Genomic DNA, 20015 nt, shown 5'->3' with positions numbered 1-20015 from the left:
TTTCTTAGTTCATTTGTTATACATCCCTAATGATATTTTCCAATCATTTTCCACCATTAGAAGCATTAAGACGCTGCTGAACTATTTGTCTTCATGTAACAAGGTGGGAGCTCATATCCAGTGTTATCATTATTGTTACATTAACCTTGTTATTGAGATGTTGACAGGAGTGGTAATTTTGGTCAGATGCATGCAATACCAGACTTGGTAATTTGGAGAGTGCACGTGTAAATGGGATTTGTCAGATGCATCCAATGTTTTTGCTAATCGTCATGGAAAATGATTGCAGGGCAGAGAAGTCAGTAGTAATCAGTGGATGATATTATTTCCTTTTGGCCTCGCAATTGAGGGAAGAACAACAGTCTACAGGTTCTTACATTTCTTACATTTCCTGCCACATTAATTGTATTTATAATAGCATATAAACGTAAAGCTGCATGAATCCCATAATTTCCATCATTCAATTTATTTATTTTGTTCAAAATTCAAAGCTTCCATTGCCATTCGGTCAAGCCTGCCCAGGAACAGCTAACAAAACATGGTACAGGAATAACAGCAGACACAGAAAAGATTGCCATGGTGTGATCTTCCACATTTCAATTGCTTTAGTTCAAAGATAAATATTTTTTTAATTTGACATCCAATCTTTCATTTACAATGTTTTAAATAGTTCACTAAATAAACAAATGAAAAGTCAAATTCATTCATTATTCATTTGCTGCACAGTCAAATTTAAACAGGAGACACAGCAGATGCTGGAACCTTGAGCAAAACGCAAAGTGCTGGGGGAACTCAGCAGGTCAGGCGGCATCTAAGGAGGTAATGGACAGGCAACGTTTCGGGTTGGGACATCTGAAGAAGGGTCCCGACCTGAAAAATCAGTCTGAAGAAAGGTCTCGACCCGAAACATCACCTGTCCATTCCCTCCCCAGATGCTGTCTGTTCCGATGAGTTCCTTCACCGCTTTGCATCCTGTAAAATACGCTAGGTTCACAGGTTTATCTTTAAAGGTGCTCATTAAACACAATAGGTTGAGCACTAATTCACAGGGGATACTAATCTACTACTGACATACATCTCTATTGGGAAACAAATCTCATACATAAATGTTATTGCACTATTTGAATTGAATTAATGATTTGTAAAGATATCAACATTTAGGGAAATATGACGGAATTAAAATTTGCTATGTGATATATGAGTACTTAACATTCATCTCAAATCCATCAATATGCTTGTTTAGTAGAGGCATTGTCGTAAATTAATCACGAGCGACACAATAACTTGATATGCTAAGATTCAAATGATAATTTTTAGGCCTTAAATACTTAATATTAAATTGTGGTTGTTCAACGTTACGTGTTAAGTTATTCTCCACAAAACCATTGGTTATAAAGGTTAATCAATTAGGAAAACTTAAGGTATTTCCATTCTTTTAGAACATTTCTTAAGTCTGTTGACCAGGATACACCTCATATCATTCCTCATCATTAGCTGCAGGAAGAATCTCAACATGAAATTTGACAGTGAGATTATTCCATTTAATTCTTATTAACTGGAACTCGTTTGAAAACCAGTCCCTTGTGGCATGCTACAGCAGGAATTACAACTCTTAAATGTTTATTACATAGTTATTGCACTATGTAACATAGTTTTTACATATTATAGAGATTTTGGTAGTGCATCAATAAATTAAAATATCAGAAAGTGGAGTAAAATCAGAACAATGTTAAGACTTATTGGATGAAAGTGTGAACATCACAAACTCTGAACATTTGAAACATAATTTCAAAGAACTGGATAAGACTAAAGCTGGAAACCTAAGTGGACACTAATATGTGGCATGTGGATAACTTTAGCTGAATAACATTTCTAACTATATCAAAGGGTGAATAGTCTCCCTTTGTGTTTGTTAACGCCATATGTCACGGGTATTTTTGCTTGGGTGAAAGAGGAAAGCTCTGTCAATTTGCATATCTCTGACTTTTGATGTTATGGTTATGTTTTTATCTAGGAAGCATTAATATATTGATGAGAAGCCAAATGCTAAATCAGATTGAGTTATTTCAACATGGAAACACTGATTCAATAAGCCACAGTGAAAGACAAAAGCAGTATCTGCTCCCAATATATCATGAGATCAGGCCTGATTTAATGGGGGATACAGGTGATAAAATGATATGGTTATATAGAAACTTATTTGAAACAACAAATTTTGGTATGAATACATTTTAAGCAGTTTTGTTTGCTGATTGAAAATATTAAAATTTCTTAGTCAAATATATGACTGTATCAAGAAATTTTAAACGTTCACATCCGCATCTATGAAAACATGTAAAATAACAATATCCCAAATAAAAGAAAGATATTCATGATGATGAAGTTTGGCTCAGTTCTGTAAGAGTTTTCTGTTTTTGAACATCACTGAGTAAAAGTACCAGCATCAAGGGAATAGGGTTTAAAGATTGTGAACAACATCAGTGTTTCTCACAGAGAGATTGTAACCTGAAATCCCACCCCTTTCCTCAGGAAACAAAGAGCTTTAATATTTTAAATGCAGAGATTCATATATCTTCTGATGTGCAATTTTTTGAAGCTGTAGAAATGTTACCATATCATGCAGATCTTCAGAGTGCAGATTATAGGTGTTAATAATAAGCTGAAATATATTTATCATGTATTTTACATTCCCAATTTCCTTTGATTATCATCATTCTTTATTCCCTACTGACATTGTCTTTATGCTAGAGTATAGTTCTTCAGACACAGGATTCCCTCTGGTACATGTGGTTATTCCTGAGTTATGAAAGCCACTGCTGGAGTGTTACAGAATTGGGAGAGATGAGAATGAGTAGTCAATAATTCGTTAAAATCTAATCTTGTATTCACCCACTGTAGCAAATACAATCCAGAGCTAATAAGTCTGCCTGATCTCTTTTCACTGTGTATGTGAGGTAAAGCCACTATAGAATTCCTGCTATCTCTCCAACTAAAATGAAGAAATTCAGCAGAGGTCCTTATGGGGAACAGTGGTTCCTATTCTTCAGGATTATAGCACAGAATCAGTGTTGTTCTGTAGATAAGAAGAACATGGCTGTGCTGTACTACATTTTTATTCTGGAGAAATCAGGGGCAAAGTTGAAGAAAGCTGTGCGACTTAACAGACTTCTGAATGTGCCTTTTCTTCTTCAATGGCTCTTGTTTATGTGGTAGCTGATAACTAGCTTCAAAGATCAAAGCAATAACAGATTGCTTTTTTATTCTCAATTTGGATCTTGCGAAAGAATTAAGCGGGAGAGAAGATTGAATGTTTTTAATATATTGACTGATTGACTATTGTTTTCTTCACTGAGCAATCTACATTAAATGAAATCGATGTCATGTCTAAAGCAAACCCTTCAATGGGCAGGTTCTACTATCTGTTTAAAAGAACATTGATCCCCAGATGTCACATCTACATCAAACTGAAATTAAACTCTTAATTGAGCAGGTCCCAGTAGATAGTAGACACTGCATTTGGTGCTTATAGTCACTCGATATAGTGGCACCCTGCTTCCTGAAGATGCAATTTGGCTTATTACTGGAATATGGAAAAATTGAATTACATCCCAAATGAGCAAATAATACTCGGAATAGTCGAGTCCTTGGTGAACATAATCACCGATTAATTTATATTATTGTCCTATTTCGAAATGTGAATGCACGCTCACAATTATTTAGTCCTTCGATTCCTGATCTGTGCAATCACAATAGAAGTTTAAATATCATATCAAGCAGAGTCTAAAAGGGCTCGTTACATGACATGCGGTAAACTTGCTTCCCTGATCCTGAAACCACAATGGAAATCTAATCTTGTAAGTATACTGATCTCCTGACTTACAGGACACAATGCTTGGGTTAAGTATGTGAGCAGGCGAGGACTTCAACAGCATTATAAGCACATCATCCAGGTTCTTGATTTGTTTGAATGCATATGCTGATTTTTCACCTCAGCCGAAATGAGAGATTCCCATGGTTATTCTCTGAGGAAGGAGAACACAGTGCCACCACTTTAAGTTATAGAGGCTTCATTGATAGATCTGCAACTGGGATTTACAAACCTGGCAGGTAATATCAATTAACTCACCAGTTCCAATTATGCACAATTTAGACTTTGGCTGGAGGCATGGTGAAACTTCCGTTTACTTGTTTTTTCTTATCAACATTGTGAATTGCCATATTATCAATTATTAGTTGAATGGAAACAAGATGAGACTACTGAAAGTTTCTTACAGGCAAAGTAGCGTTTAAAACCCAAGGAACCCTGAGCAACCAAAAAGGTCCCAAACTGCATGCACACTGAATATCTTTCAACAAACAAGCTGGTGATACATTTATCTGTGCAATGTTTCCTTTCTTCAGCACCAAAGCAGCACCCAATACAGTTCATGGGCGAGGCAGAAGATGAAAAGAAGAAAACATAGCCAAGGATTTCTGATTGGAAATAATAAATTAAGACCACTTGTAAAGCCACTTAAAAGGACCGGCACTATTTATGGCACATGAAATAAGATGAAGAAATTTTGGGGGTTATGCAGCTTTTCAATCTGAAGATTATAGCATTTCCATTTAATATTAAAGCAGATGCAGAAACTTTACATAACTCGAATGTTACAAAATACCAGAAAGTACCAAAAGATACAAAATCTTTTTGATCTGAAAATTACACATTAAACAACGGGACTAAATTCACATTTCATTGCTTATAAAACATATAGTGCAGCTATGACAATGAGCTTCCACCATCACTGATGCCAAACAGCATTGCTAAACCTTTTGTCATCAATTTTGCAAACAATTTTCATTTGCAGTACTGTCATGGTCACAAAAATAGAATGAAGCTTGCATAATGCAAAAAAAATCCTGCCCGTGATCGAGGCAGTCAGACATGGCAAAGAGAGAAAGTTCCTCATTTCTTGTGGAAGAGCAGTGGCTTCACCAGCCCAGCCAGGATCTTGGGTAACTGTGTGGTTATAATCTCTGACATCATCTCTGGAAACTCCACACTCAGCGCCTGGGACTGAACAAATGTATTCAAGCAGAACTGATGCAGCTTCTTGACAAGCTATTGAAAAAAGACAGCAATGTTCATAAGTGATAGGAGCAGAATAAGGCCATTCGGCCCATCAAGTCTACTCCGCCATTCAATCACGGCTGATCTATCCCTCCCTCCTAACCCCATTCTCCTGCCATCTCCCCAATACCCATACTAATGGAGATTCTATCTATCTCTGCCTTACAAATATCCATTGACGGCCCCCACAGCCTTCTGTGGCAATGAATTCCACAGATTCACCATCTGCTTTCCTTTGCCTGTTTAACTTTCAACATTTTCTGAATGGATTTCTTCATTCACCAAATCTTATCAGCTGAGATTGAAGCCAGAAAATACCATTGGTGATAACCATGTAAAATCTTACACCTATTCATGGGGATACAAGAGACAGTCCATGCTGAAATCTTCAGCAAAACACAATGTGCTGGAGGAATGCAATGGGTTATGCAGCTTCTGGGAAGGGACAGGTGACGTTTTGGGTCAGGACCCTTCTTCAGACTGATGGAGTGGAGGGAGAGAGCTGGAAAAGAGAGGTTGAGGATTGGACAAAGCCTGGCAAATGGTAGGTGGATAACGATGAGGAGGATTTGAAGAAGGTCTTGACCCGAAACGTCACCTATTCCTTTACTCCAGAGATGCTGTCTGACCCACTGAGTTACTCCAGCCCTTTGTGTCTATCTTAGGATTTGATTGGCAACTGGGTGGAGTAAGTGACAAAGGCTAGGGGTGAAAAGAAAACAAAATGATGTCAAATAAAGAGAGCAAAGTAGTGAAATATAAAGCCATAGGTGGATGTAGTTAAGGGGGTTGGTTTGAACTACTACGCATAACACCCACCCATAATTTTAGCCTTTAAATGTAAACATTGATCTTTTATTTTCATTGTAACAAAGAGTAAGCATCAGTAAGCATCAGAAAGTGCTAAATATTTGCCCATTGATATCACAGTCATCATTGGCAACGTATTTCTTTAAATAAGGAAGAAAATATAATGTGGTCACTGAAGAGGGACCAAGCCTTGGCTTCCAGGCTACTTTTGAGAAAGAGGACAACAAGAGCTATGTAACCGCACAGAGTTAAACATGGCACAACAGACACAACATTTAAAAATCAAAAAACTTAGCAGATTCTTTTCCCTTTCGAATTTCACTCTATAAGGATTGTAAGAAATTGTAGTTAATATTCAAATCAAAAATAATTTAACTAAAATCATTACACATTGTATGAAAGGGCATAACAGCTACTTAGCATAGTTAGATCATGTTGCATTTAGACCATGGGCTGAGGTGCCTTTTCATTACATGTTGTGACCCACCTCCCATATCTACCTGTATTTATAACATATTGTGTAAAAATATTATAGAAATTATATCTGAAACTCGTCAAGAACAAAACCTGCCCATATTTTTAAAATATGGAAAAAACCTCCAAAATGTTGTCAGGTTTCCGAGTAGTAATTGTCCAATCAAAGCACGTTTGACATTGAGTCAGATGCCAATTGACCAATCACGCACTTTGTTTCAGGCTAGCTAGGCAGGGAGCACACTGGGATCATGGCGGAGAGTATTTCATCTGATGCTAGTGTGATGGAAGATTCCGAGGAAGGTTCTTTGGTCTTCTTTGCAATACATGTTGTCGAAACCCATAGCAAGATCATTGCATTTAGTGAGAAAAGCTCTAAGAAGTCTCAAGAATGTGCAGCTAAGTGGATGGAAGTGGAAGAAAGTCTGGAAAGCAAAGTCGCTGCTAAGGCACTGCAACACAAACACAACAAACAAGGCGTGGGACCAGTGAAATTTGCGGACGAAGGCCGTGGTGCTGCAGGAGATGATGATGATGGCCATTCTCATGGACATTGTGAAGCAACTGGAACTGGAAGGTGCGATCTAACATCAGAATTTATGAAAATTAACCCAATCATGACACCTAGTATCATTTTGGTGCATCTTATAATATGAGATATGAGACCTTGGTCTGAAGTTGAGGACTTGAACTTTTTCTTTCCTGAACAAATTAAATTAAAAGTTGTCACTAATGTAGCTATCATTTTTTATGAATCTACTAGGCTCAACCCGTAAAAGAACTTTCAAAACGCCTCTGCTCCACCACTCTTCAGAGCCCCATACACATTCACACACAATAGTGTTTTGAGTGTACATGCACTGGAGGCACTGTGCTACATAATGAACACTAATCTGATCATTTGCTGACTTGCCTTCCATCCCATCAACCTGGACATGCGTACATGTGATATGTTGATTTTGTCTTACATAATGTCAAAAATGAAAAGAGGTAAAAAACTCCCTTACACATTTTATCTTCTATTATTAGAAGGCAGCAGTGTATCCCGGGTTATCATGCCGAGTGCTATCGTCACTTCTGCAACATTACGATAAATCGTGCAAGAGCAAGGTTTCGAAGGAAGAGAGGTAATGCTAACCACTTGCTGATAATATTGGTTTAAAACTGATTTAGAACATGCAAAATATATCTGATGAAAATCAGAAATTGACTGAAACAGTCTGAATTGTTCTGTTATAAATTTCTAGTGTATATTTTCACATATTCTAACAAAGAAAAGGTTTCATAAACTTAGTTAGGCCAATGGCACATTTCTGTCAATGTAAGCTTTGAAGTCAGTGATGTATAGAATGATGGTATTAATTTTATCTTTGTAAAGTTATGATGTTGTGAACTGCAAAATAAAAATGATAAATAAAAAGGTAGAGCTCATCAAGCATTAAGTATGCTTACATTCATTCCACTATATAAAATAAAATGTTTCACTAGTATTTATAGTTACAGAAATTATGGTTCATGTAAATACACATTTTAACATATATGCTATATGCACTTAGTTTTGGATAATGCTCAAAGTTTGTTACTAATAGCCCTGAAATATAAGATAGGTCACATTCTGTAATTTTGTACAATGAAAATATATTTGAGGATGTTGAATTGTTTTTCTTTTCTTTTCTTTTCTGTTTTCTTTTTACCCTTCTAATTTTGTTCAATCAACAGACGCTGAAAAGCCTAAAGCAGGTGAATCCCCTCAAGAAGCAGTTCCTGATGGCGAACCACATGAGCCAGCCCCAAAGAGACTGCTTCGGTCCATGACAAGTGATGGTCAACAAACAGCTACTGTCGAGCACCCTGCCCGCAGACATGTCCTACCAATGCATTGCATCATCTGTAAAGGCTCAAAGTACATCAAAGAACAAGCCACAGGTAAATGAAAAGTAGAGAAATTAGTACGATGTGAAACAAAACATAGGGGGCAGTTACTAACTGCTGCCACCATGAAGCAAGATGAAGCATTGCTATTACACATAAGAGATAGAGATCTTGTAGCTTGTAGTGAAGCAAGATACCATAAATCATGCTACCTTAGATACACAAAGGTTGTCACTAAGTTTGCAAAAATTAGTAAACAATATAATCAGCAGCAGGTGTATGAAAAGTCCTACTCTAGTTTCTGCAAGAGAGTCACCGAGGAGAGAATCATCCGTGGCAAAGAGATCTTTTAAGACTTGCTAAATGTAACCAACTTCTCAACAAGGAGGTTCAAGAAGTTGCTTGGATGCATCATCTCACAAGACAGGCTGTTTGAAGGCAAGGTTGAAGAGATTCCATCCTGTCTTATGTTTTACAAGGCCATCTATGCAAGTAGAAAGTGATATTGTATTCGTTGAATCAATTGCTGTTGAAGAGCTGGTTGAAGGTGTTGTACAAGATCATTCAAGTGAGGACAGTGAGAGCAGCAAAATTGTCGGTGAAAATCAACAAGGAGGATCATGGTCCCATCACCTCAGAGACATGTTTCATGCAGCCCAGATAGTGCAGAACAGCATTGTCAACTCACCAAACCCCATCCAATGTCCCCCAACTTCTGAAGACGCAACATTAGATAAGGCTGAAGAGATTGTCCCAGCTGAACTGTACAACTTTTTGGCATGGACCAGTCAGCCAAAAAAATCTGGGAAAGTTGATGTGCCTGACGATCTGCCACAATGTCTACTGTCAGTTGCCCAGGATGTCATGTACCTGAAACTAAAGGAAGGATACTCCTTCCAAAACTCCTTCCTGTTTGGTGGACTGTGTGGGGTGGGGGGACCCGTTGCTCCTCCTGTGCAGCAGGTGGCACTGCACAGGACAAAGGGAGATGTAGACAGCAAAGATTATAGAGCAGAGCAAGATAGACCACTCCTCCGAAATCCAATGGACTGACGTGTAGTACGTAACGGAACGTCACGGCCGCCATTTGTTTATGCCAAACGGGACATCTTTGGTAGCGGGGACAGACTCCACAGTTATACAATCTGCTCTTACATCAGGTTGCAGGGAAAAGCAAAGATACTAGAGACTCCTCCAGAATCTTTGGGGGAAGAGGACGTTTCCTCCACTCCGGAGTTGATCCAGGACTGATTCTCGGTCCCCCCGATACCAGATGAAGGCGGCCGGCGGGAGAGCCTCAAGCGTCTGCCCACGGTCGGCGCTCCCGAGGGAGGCAGCGGGCAATGCTCCTCTAGTATCTTTGGTGTAATCCGTTCCAAAGATTGATCTGCTCTATCGTCTTTGGTGTAATCAGTGTTGTAGGGAAAAGTGTGTTATATATAATCGATCACATCACATATTTAGTTAATATTATTGTAAATTTTATTAATATTATTGTAAATTGCTGCTCAATAAAATGGCGTCGTGTCATACCCATGTCATACTACACTTTTTTCGCAGAGTGGCGCATCTTGCTCTGTTCTATAATCTTTGGTAGACAGTGTGGGTGTGCAGTCAGATTCTGTGTGTGCAGCCATTTTGAGTTGTCTTGCTGCAAGCATTGAGTAATAGACTCTCAAGTTTCATGCAGACCTAGAAAACGAACACGAGAAATACAGAGTATATGTGAAATCTGTTGATCGCAGTGTCTTGGGGAGAGAACCTTGTTGACCTCAGTGTCACAATATGAGAGATGGAGAAATTGTTTCAGCTTTTCACACCACTGCTATCCCAGGACCTTCATAAGAGGGCATGAGCAAGGCCAGGAGTGATGATAGGATAGGGCTATTATAATATTGCATGACCTGCTAGGCTTACTCAAGAACAACAATAAACATGCCAGTGGTTGAATGTTGCCTCTTGAAACTGTGGGCCAGTGAGCACTTAAGAGCTTCAATTTAGCTGGGATAAGAACGGGTGAAGAGAAATGGGAAGAAGACGAATAAAGGTCAGCTATTTACAGATGGATGGTGAATTTGGTTTTAGGTGTAACACCGTCACCAATCTCTGCCTCTGGGAATATAACTGGATTATTAGTTGGCACATAAATTTAGAGAGTTAAAAAAAAATCAATGAAACGTGATGGAATAATAATAATAATAATAATAATAATAATAATAATAATAATAATAATAATAATAATAATAATAATAATAATAGTCATAATAATAGTCATAATCATCATCAATGACCACCATTAGTTGAAGGGAAAGCATACCGATATATATCATTGAGGTAACCACACCTACTTCATGCATCGAGTCCATGAGCTTTGTGAGCTGGTAAAGACGTTGAGAGCTGCTCTGCACACTTTTCTCCTGCAAGTTAATGGCTCTGCTCAACTCCCTAATGTAGTCTCTTCGCATCTCTTCAAAGTAGGACTGGCTCTTGAGTCCTTCCAAGGGAACTGTAAAACAAAACCCAGTTCCTATATAAAGCTTTCTAAAAGCTATTACACATGCTGGATAAAACCTGGAGGTGCTGCCTCCAATGCAATGGTGCACTCTGATAGCTTTAAACACTTTTCTTTAAGCACAAATTTATAGACATCTTGAAGAGATACTAAAATGTTTTGTGTTGGTGTTTCAGGACAATATTTCCAAGTCTCCCAGGAACCATTAAGTCCATGAAATGTTTTCTTAAATCATTTGATTCTGACTAGACCTTACTGGGAAAGTTCTGAGAGATATACTTAGTATTTAAAGGAAAATTACTTGATTAAAATACCAATGGTTGTTATGTGACCACTCAATGATCTTTCCACGGGGATTCTTGCTCACCAGCGGCACTGAAAATTTAACATATCTGAGCAGAAGAAGGGACTCGACCCGAAACGTCAGCCATTCCTTCTCTTCAGAGATGCAGCATTTTGCATCCATCTTGAGCATCCTTCCTCATCTATTGATTGGAGACCTGGAGTGGCTCGGTGCCGAACTTGCCTGGGGTATTTGTAATAAGCATGAATACCCCAATCAAAATGGAAGTTTCAGAATAAAGTTGATGGTGATTTTAGAGAGAGCTTTTCTTACAGGATGCACCACTGAAAATACATTCAATAATGAACAAAAGTGATGAACTTCTCTATGGTCACTGCTGAATCATGAATGTGGTCTTTTCTCCATTACTGGGCGTACTGCTAAAATGAAGTTACAAGAAGAGACACCAATTAACTCACAGAACAAACATTGTTCTATTGGACAGGACATGATTAATATGGGCACTGCATATCTTTATTATAACATAATAATAGTATATGATGATAGAGTATTATCAATATTATATGCTGCTATGCTGTATTGTACAACTAAAAGAGCAGATTTTGAGTAGGTGCGAATATGAAATGAAATTACAACCCACTCACTCTGCTGAAGGAATCAGATTCCATCCCATTTTACTCCTGTACGTTAATTAAACCTGGCCTAGTATACCACACCTTAGATGGGTAAGGCATTGATGGATGGCGGCAGAAATTGTGCAGTCTGGAGTTTAGGTTTAGGCTTATTATTGTCACATGTACTGAGGTACAGTGAAAAGCTTTTTTATTGCATGCTATTGAATCAAATTAGATAATACAGTGCCCTCCATAATGTTCAGGACAAGACCCATCATTTATTTATTTGCCTCTGTACTCCACAATTTGAGATATGTAATAGAAAAAAAATCACATGTGGTTAAAGTACACATTGTCAGATTTTATTAAAGCGTATTTTTGTACATTTTTGGTTTCACCATGTAGAAATTACAGCTATGTTTATATACAGTCCCCCCATTTCAGGGCACCAAAATGTTTGGGACACATGGCTTCACAGGTGTATGTCATTGCTCAAGTGTGTTTAATTGCCTCTTTAATGCAGGTAAAAGAGAGCTCTCAGCACCTAATCTTTCCTCCAGTGTTTCCATCATCTTTGGAAACTTTTATTGCTGTTTATCAACATGAGGACCAAAGTTATGCCAATGAAAGTCAAAGAAGCCATTATAAGACTGAGAAACAAGAATAAAACTGTTAGAGGCATCAGCCAAATATTAAGCTTATGAAAATCAACTGTTTGGAATATCATTAAGAAGAAAGAGAGCACTGGTGAGCTTACTAATCGCAAAGGGACTGGCAGGCCAAGGAAGACCTCCACAGCTGATGACAGAAGTATTCTCTCTATAATAAAGAAAAATGTCCAAACACCTGACCAACAGATCAGAAAGACTCTTCAGGAGTCAGGTGTGAATTTGTCAATGATCACTGTCCGCTGAAGACTTCATGAACAGAAATACAGAGGCTATACTGCAAGATGCAAACCACTGGTTAGCTGCAAAAATAGGATGGCCGGGTTACAGTTTGCAAAGAAGTACTTAAAAGAGCAACCACAGTTCTGGAAATAGATCTTGTGGCAGATGAGATGAAATTAACTGATATCAGAGTGATGGCAAGAGCAAAGTATGAAGGAGAGAAGGAACTGCCCAAGATCCAAGGGGGGGGGGGGGGGGGGGGGGGGGGGGGGGTGTTATGGCCTGGGCATGTGTGGCTGCTGAAGGTACTGGCTCACTTATCTCCATTGATGATACAACTGCTGATTGTAGTAGCATAATGAATTCTGAAGTATATAGACACATCCTATCTGCTCAAGTTCAAACATATTCCTCAAAACTCATTGGCCGGCGGTTCCTTCTACAGCATGACAATGATCCCAAACATACTGCTAAAGCAACAAAGGAGATTTTCAAAGCTAAAACATTGTCAATTCTTGAGTGGCCAAGTCAATCGACCAATCTGAACCCAATTGAGCATGTGTTTTATATGCTGAAGAGGAAACTGAAGGGGACTAGCCCCTATAATAAGCATAAGCTAAAGATGGCTGCAATACAGGCCTGGCAGAGTATCACCGCAGAAGACACCCAGTAACTGGTGATGTCCATGAATCGCAGACTTCAAGCAGTCATGGCAGATATGCAACAAAATACTAAATTAAAGTAGTCATGTTTAGTATTTTTTTGCCTCGATACTCCTCAATTTGAGATTTGTAATAGAGAAAATCACATGTAATTAAAGTGCACATTGTCAGATTTTAATAAAGGCCATTTTTACTCATTTTGGTAGAAATTGCAGCAGTGTTTATACATAGTCTCCCCATTTAAGGGCACCATAATGTTTGGGACACAGCAATGTACGTAACATTAGTCATATTGGTTACTTGAGCAATCCTGTGTTCTTCTCAGATTCAGGGGAAAGGGAGGGCGTATCTTTTCCAGAATGATCAGGACTCTTTTTGATATTCCCCATTAATAGCTAATAAAGAAATTGGTTTATTTGACATCTTCTGTTTCCTCTTCCCATTATTTTCATCCCTTTATTGTGTGAAAACCCTTCAATGTGATGTTCATTCATTCATTCTCTTCACCTCACGTGATAAAAAGACTATATCTGCCGAATCTGCCACATCCCACCATTGGTTTATTCTGTTATTCATCACAAATAGATCAGCTAAAAGGTAACTAAAATGTTTAAATAAACTCCTTGCTAAGGTTCGAGTTCCTCTGTTACACACTACCAGAATTTTAATTTCAACAAACCAATGCTAATATTGAAGAATCAAACACACATTGTAACGTTCACCCGACTCTTGAAGTTCATGAGATGCCACTAAATGGTAACCTTCCATTTAAACTTAATCTGTGAGGTCACCGCCACAAAAGCTTCATATCCAACACATTCTTGTGCTACTTTATCAACCCAGATTTTTAATGCTTTCTGATGGCCGGAGATTTCTCAAAAAATCCTTTCCAATTCATTCTTTTCATTAGCCACTTAACAAGCTAGTCTGGTAAAACAACAAACTTCTACCCAGTGTATGAATATTGATTTCTCTAACTTCAGGTAACCCCTGCACTCCCTCTCTCTCCATCCCTCCCCCACCCAAGTCGCACCAGGTTCCCATTCTCTAACAAACAGCCAACAGTCCTTTATCATCAATACTTTTTGTATATCTTTCATTCATTTGTTCTGTATCTCTATATCACTGTCAATATCTCTCATTTCCCTTTCCCCTGACTAGTCTGAAGAAGGGTCTCGACCTGAAACGTCAAACATTCCTTCTCCCCAGGGATGCTGCCTGTCCCGCTGAGTTACTCCAGCATTTTGTGTCTGTCTTCAGTTTAAACCAGTATTTGCAGTTCCTTCCTATACAAACGTCTTTCTGGCCTGAATGCTGCATGGAAAGCTGTAGATTCAACCCATCTTTGACAAACACTGAGTGGAGCAGTCAATATTTCCCCCGCTCAGTCTAGTCATTCAAAAAAAAATCAGGCCTAGAATGTGTTGAGATACAATGACCAAGCTTCCAGTATTTCCCAGCTCCTCTTTGCTACTGGATTTCTCACTGTGTCCAACTGTGAGGCAGGATCCTGGTGGAATTCTCTAGCATTTCTGCAACACAAAATCCATGAGCCCATTCACTTCAAAGGAAATCTCACAGCTGTGTCGAAGAAATGAAGGAATAGAATACATTATATTTTTCTATTTACATTTGCAGCAATGTGGAGGTCTTATTTTAAAGTAATTTATGTGATTTTTAAAATTTGTTTAATGACATTAATCGTTTTTAGATGTTTCCAAATGCCGATGGCAAATCAGCGATTTGAATCTCTAATAAATAAGACCACTTCGTAATCCACTGAAAGTTACCCATCTGACAGTCCTCCTGCTGCTGACCAGCACAGGGGCAAAATGTAAAATTAAAATCCAACATTCAATAAATGTTGTGAAGCAAATTCACAAAACAAGACATTATTTTATAAATACACCGATTAACCAGCCTTGAACATTGGCTTTGTACATGTCTCCCATTAGTTATGAGGATGCTCTCATCTGGGAGAATGTGCAAACAACACACAGACAGCACCCAAGGTTTGAATTGAACCCAGGTATCTGGGGCTGTGAGGCAGCAGCTCTCCACTAGCTATGTCACTGTGTTGCCAAAGTTGAATGTTAGGTATGGTAGGGACGACTGGAGGGTATGTAATGGATGTCCATTGCATTTAGCAAGTGGTATAGTTGGTAAAATGTGGCAGATGAAAAAGTACTCACTGCCCTTGACAAAGTTGAATGGCTTCATTATGGTTTGACTCTGGGCTTTAGTTGCCATATCCAAGTTATTATTGCCTTCAGATAGCTTGTCTTGTGAACAGTGTGTATCCTTGTGATACAGCGCATCTCTCTGCCTCTCCATCTCCCGACCAAGGTCACAAGCCAAAGTTGGAAACTCCTCTATTCTCTTCTGTGCAGAGCCATTCTTCAATGTTTCCTAAGCCAGTCCAAGATCCAGATGTAAATAAAGTCAATGACTTGACTTGATCTAGTTCAGCCACAATACATCTTCCCTCTAAAAGCTGCTGGTTGACTTTAAGTAGTGTTTGTGAGCTGGTTATAATGCTAACCCTGCATGGCATAGGTTCAGGGTTGAGGTTTCCAGCCAATATGCAATATATTGCTGCTGCTGCCATGCAATGGTCATGCTGTGCAGCATGGTAAGATTGGTCCTTGCATTGAAAGGAAAAGGCATGGGTTAATCACCCAGTGTGATCCTCCGCTCTCTTCACCAGAATGCCTGCCTCTCATGGTCTATTCAACAACCAGCACACTGCACAATTACTGTAATGGTGTGGAAACAGCTCACCTGTGAAAACATTGGTGAGTGTGCTGCAGGTTCTACATAACATAAACATTGCTAGAAATATTCAACTTTCAGAATTTGTCAAAACAATTGACTATTAATAAAACTGAAAATTATAATCATTTAAGTTGCACTTTGCACTGGTACTTTGCTAAAGTTTCATTTCTCCACTTCATATCAGGGTGTTAAAGGCTAAAAACCAAGTATGACAAATGATAACTTTGTATGTGGACTATTTAATAAAGTGTCACTTGGTAAGCTACTATGTCCAAGGGCTGTGAACAGAAACTCACAAACGGTCTGAATCTTGTGCTAGCAATAATTATTTAAGGTGAACTGGAAACAAATGCTGTTTTTGTTTTTATTTTAAAAGCTGATTTATTTAGAAATTGGCCAGAATTATGAGGAGGGGCAATGGGTTCAGAGAAATCGGGAGTGGGCAGAGTGATTTTGATGGTTGGGGAGGGATTGGATTCACAACTTTTTCAGGTCATTCTTGCTCCTTCTGGCATGTTTAGAGTATAGAATGTAGAAAACTACAGTACAAGAATCGGTACATCGGCCAACAATGTCTATGCCAGATGTAATGCCAAAATACTCGAATCTTATCTGCCTGCACATATTCATTCAGTGGAGGCTCACCACTGGCAGCCTTTGTGTTCCTGCTTAGCACCTTCCAGCAGCTGTCTTTAATAGTATGTGTTAAATGTATGCTTTTAGTGTTATTTAGCTTGTTTTATGTGGGGTGGGGTGTTGAGGGAAACTTTTTTTAATCTCTTACCTCGACGGAGATGCCATTTCTTTCCGTACGGCGGCCTAACATCGAGGAGATAGCGGCCTTTGCTGGAGACCAATTTTGAGAGGTTCACCAGGGACGCCTGCGCACTTATCATGGAGCCCACGATCCCTTTGCCAGGGATCGACCTCGGAGCTCCAACCATGGGTGCTTGCGGAGTTTAACATCACGGAGCCGTGGTCTCTGGTTAGAGACCGACTTCGGGAACTCCAAGCTGCAGGAGCTTTGACCACCCTGAAGCGGGAGCTTTGATCGCCCCGACACGGGATGTTCGACAGCCGGCTGCAGGAGCTTCGATCGCCCTGACAGATGGTTCGACTGCTCCGGCCGCGGGAGGATAAAGAGGAAAAAGATTGGAACCTTTTTGCCTTCCATCACAGTGAGGAATCCACTGTGGTGGATGTTTATGTTAACTTTTATGTAGTTGTGTGCCTTGTAACTTTTTTTTTTCTGATGGCTGTATGGTAATTCGCATATCACTGTACCACGAATATTATACATGTGACAATAAAAGACCTTTAAAACCTTTGAAACATTTGAACTCTCGCCCTCCCCATTCTCTTCCTGGCTCCACATCCCCATCACACTTCACCGCTCCACGGTTCACAAATCATCTCTCTAGCTGGATCACCATTCCTCTCTGTTTTTTGTACTCATGTTCTCCCCTCTCAACTCTTAGTCCTGAAGCTGTGTTTTGAGCTATAATGAACACCATTCCTTTCAATAAACAATAGGTGCAGGAGTAGGCCATTCAGCCCTTCGAACCAGCACTTTCCATACACAGATGCCACTCAACTGCGTATTTCCTCCAGAAAATTGTGCGTCAAACTCTTGCAAACTACCACTTCCATCCTCAGATCTGTCATGATGAGGCTCCTTATCCTTTGGTTGAAGCACCAGTTCCCATCCTCAGCAATTAATGCCCAATGTTGGGGTGCCCCTCCCCCCCAATCTTTGCACATTCCCAATCCTTTCCACTCGCCACTTTAATTTCATGTTTCTTGCACTTTATGACTGTTGGCAGATCAATTTCCCACCTGGGATAAAGAAAATTTTATTGTATCGTATTGTATTGTATTTATGGTCATGATATAATTACATGATTCAAAATAAAATGGCATTGCTGATGCTCCATGTCTAAATTCCCTCATCAAGCTTCCAATATAGGAGTGAGAACACAATTTTCATACTGTAAATAATAAATGAGCCACAGAAATTGTTCCAACAACCCAGCAAGACATACTGTACTCCTGAACTGTCTACAAACAGAGGCTGAGATAACAGGCCAGCCTGGGCTAGTATCCCAACTTAGACCTACAGCAGTTCTACAAAATGAGGTTTGAACTGTCTACAGCAAAGTTGTTTAAAATAACATCATCACCATTTTCCAAATATTCTCAGGAGACGGATTTTGGATGAGTTACATGCAAAATATTTGGCTTTAGTTTACATGAAAGCCAATGCCAGCAATGCAGAGCAATAATGCCTAAGACACCATTACTGTTAGGGTAATGGCTGATTCCACAGATCTAAACATTTCATGTTGGCGTGATAAGAACAGAAAATAAAATGGATTGAAAGCAAATGGAAGAGTCCTGATAGAACCATGAGACACATGGAATAGTAGAACAGTTATGGGCCTATCTCACTTAACTAACACCTCGATCGAGGGATCTGAGTTAAGTCACTTTCCAAATGCACATTCCAGATGTGTCTAATCTGGCATGCTTGACACTAAAAATATATGTGGTTGAAAACAAATTTTGGATTCCTGCCTTGATACAAAATTCCACTCCATCCTGTTACATGGTGCCAGGAGTGAACAAAACATGGTCATCTCTTGTTGAATAGAGTAAGACTGCTATTATGAGATCATCAATAACTATCATAATGTAACTGCATAGTGGAAGAGAATTAGGAAGTACTGAACAAAACACGAAAGGATTTATCAGAACTGAAATGATAAACCATCTTTAAATGACAAAACGCCTTTCTTCCTAGTAAAAGGAGAGCTGATAAAATTATGAATGAGTTCCACAAGATAGATGTGGAGAAACTGTTCTATTCAAATCAGGTGGATATAAATATAAGAACCCTGAAAATGAGTATAAGCAATGCTTTTTTTGTGATGGTATGCGATGGCTCTTCGAGAAGGTTAACTATATTTTCGAGTTTTTAGAATTTTTATTTGACTTTAACCTTTTAAGTTGTTAGTTTATTAAGTTAGAAGTTGATTGGTCACAAAATCAAAACATTCGAGGTGATATTTTGATGGAATTAGTTTTTATAAATACAGTCTAATATATAATTGACATGCGTATCGGCGCCGACAAAAAAAAATAAGTATAAGATTTGTCATATCTTGTTGCAGCTAAACAATCTGAAAAAGTGGCCTGACCCAAAACAAGGCCTATCAATGTCCTCCAGAGATGTTGCCTGACCAGCTGAGTTTCTACAACACTTTGTGTTATATGGAAAACATTGGTCGAGCCACACTTGGAGTAATGTCTGCCATTCTGGTCAATAAACGACGGGAAAGATGTGATACCATGACAAAGCGTGCAGAAGAAATTCACCAAGGACTCTACTTGGAATAAAGGGCTTTTGTTACTATGTATTCTTCTTCTTAGATAGTCCATTGGAATGAAGAATGTCCTACTTTTGTTCTGGTTTTGTGGATTATTTGACGGCTAGTGAAGCCAATGTGGGAACAATCAGACATGGTTGCACAATGGCGCAGTGGTAGAGCTACTGCCTTACAGCGCCAGAGACCCAGATTTGATCCTGACTACGGGTGCTGTCTGTACGTTCTCCCCATGACTTGCGTGGGTTTTCTCCGAGATCATCGGTTACCTCCCACACACCAAAGACGTACAGGTTTGTAAGTTGATTGGCTTGGTATAAATGTCAAAATTGTCCCTGGTATGTGTAGGGTTGTGTTGATGTGCGGGGATCGCTGGTCAGTGCAGACTCGGTGAGCCGAAGAGCCTGACTCTGCGCTGTATCTCTAAACAAAAAAAACAATCTAAACTAAACACTGCCACGGATGGGGCAGGTAGTGGTTAACAGAGCGTCAGGTGCGTGGTTTATAAAGTGGTCTTCTCCTTCCAGTGCTTACACAGGACTGAACTGTGTTCAGGATGCACTGGGTGCCTACTAATTCTGCAGCAGTAGTTGTTCAAATGCTGAA

At 39.2% G+C, this 20015-nt stretch overlaps 1 protein-coding gene across 1 annotated transcript in view; it reads right to left on the bottom strand.

Annotated features, from left to right (window-relative positions):
- Positions 1–3646: 3646 nt before the first annotated feature.
- The window catches only part of pgr (progesterone receptor), a 236494-nt gene continuing 220125 nt past the window's right edge, over positions 3647–20015 (bottom strand). Inside the window, exons 9-10 of the mRNA XM_033023424.1 lie at positions 10618–10775; positions 3647–5104 (exon numbers count right to left, since the gene is read on the bottom strand). Of these exons, the coding sequence (XP_032879315.1) occupies positions 4949–5104; positions 10618–10775 (314 nt within the window). The 3' untranslated portion in view covers positions 3647–4948. The remainder of the gene's footprint in view (positions 5105–10617; positions 10776–20015) is intronic.

The sequence above is a fragment of the Amblyraja radiata genome, chromosome 6 (assembly GCF_010909765.2).
Source record: "Amblyraja radiata isolate CabotCenter1 chromosome 6, sAmbRad1.1.pri, whole genome shotgun sequence".
NCBI classification, from domain to species: Eukaryota; Metazoa; Chordata; class Chondrichthyes; order Rajiformes; family Rajidae; genus Amblyraja; species Amblyraja radiata.
Note: the sequence above shows the minus strand (reverse complement) of the source record. Positions and strands in the feature narration are given on the sequence as shown.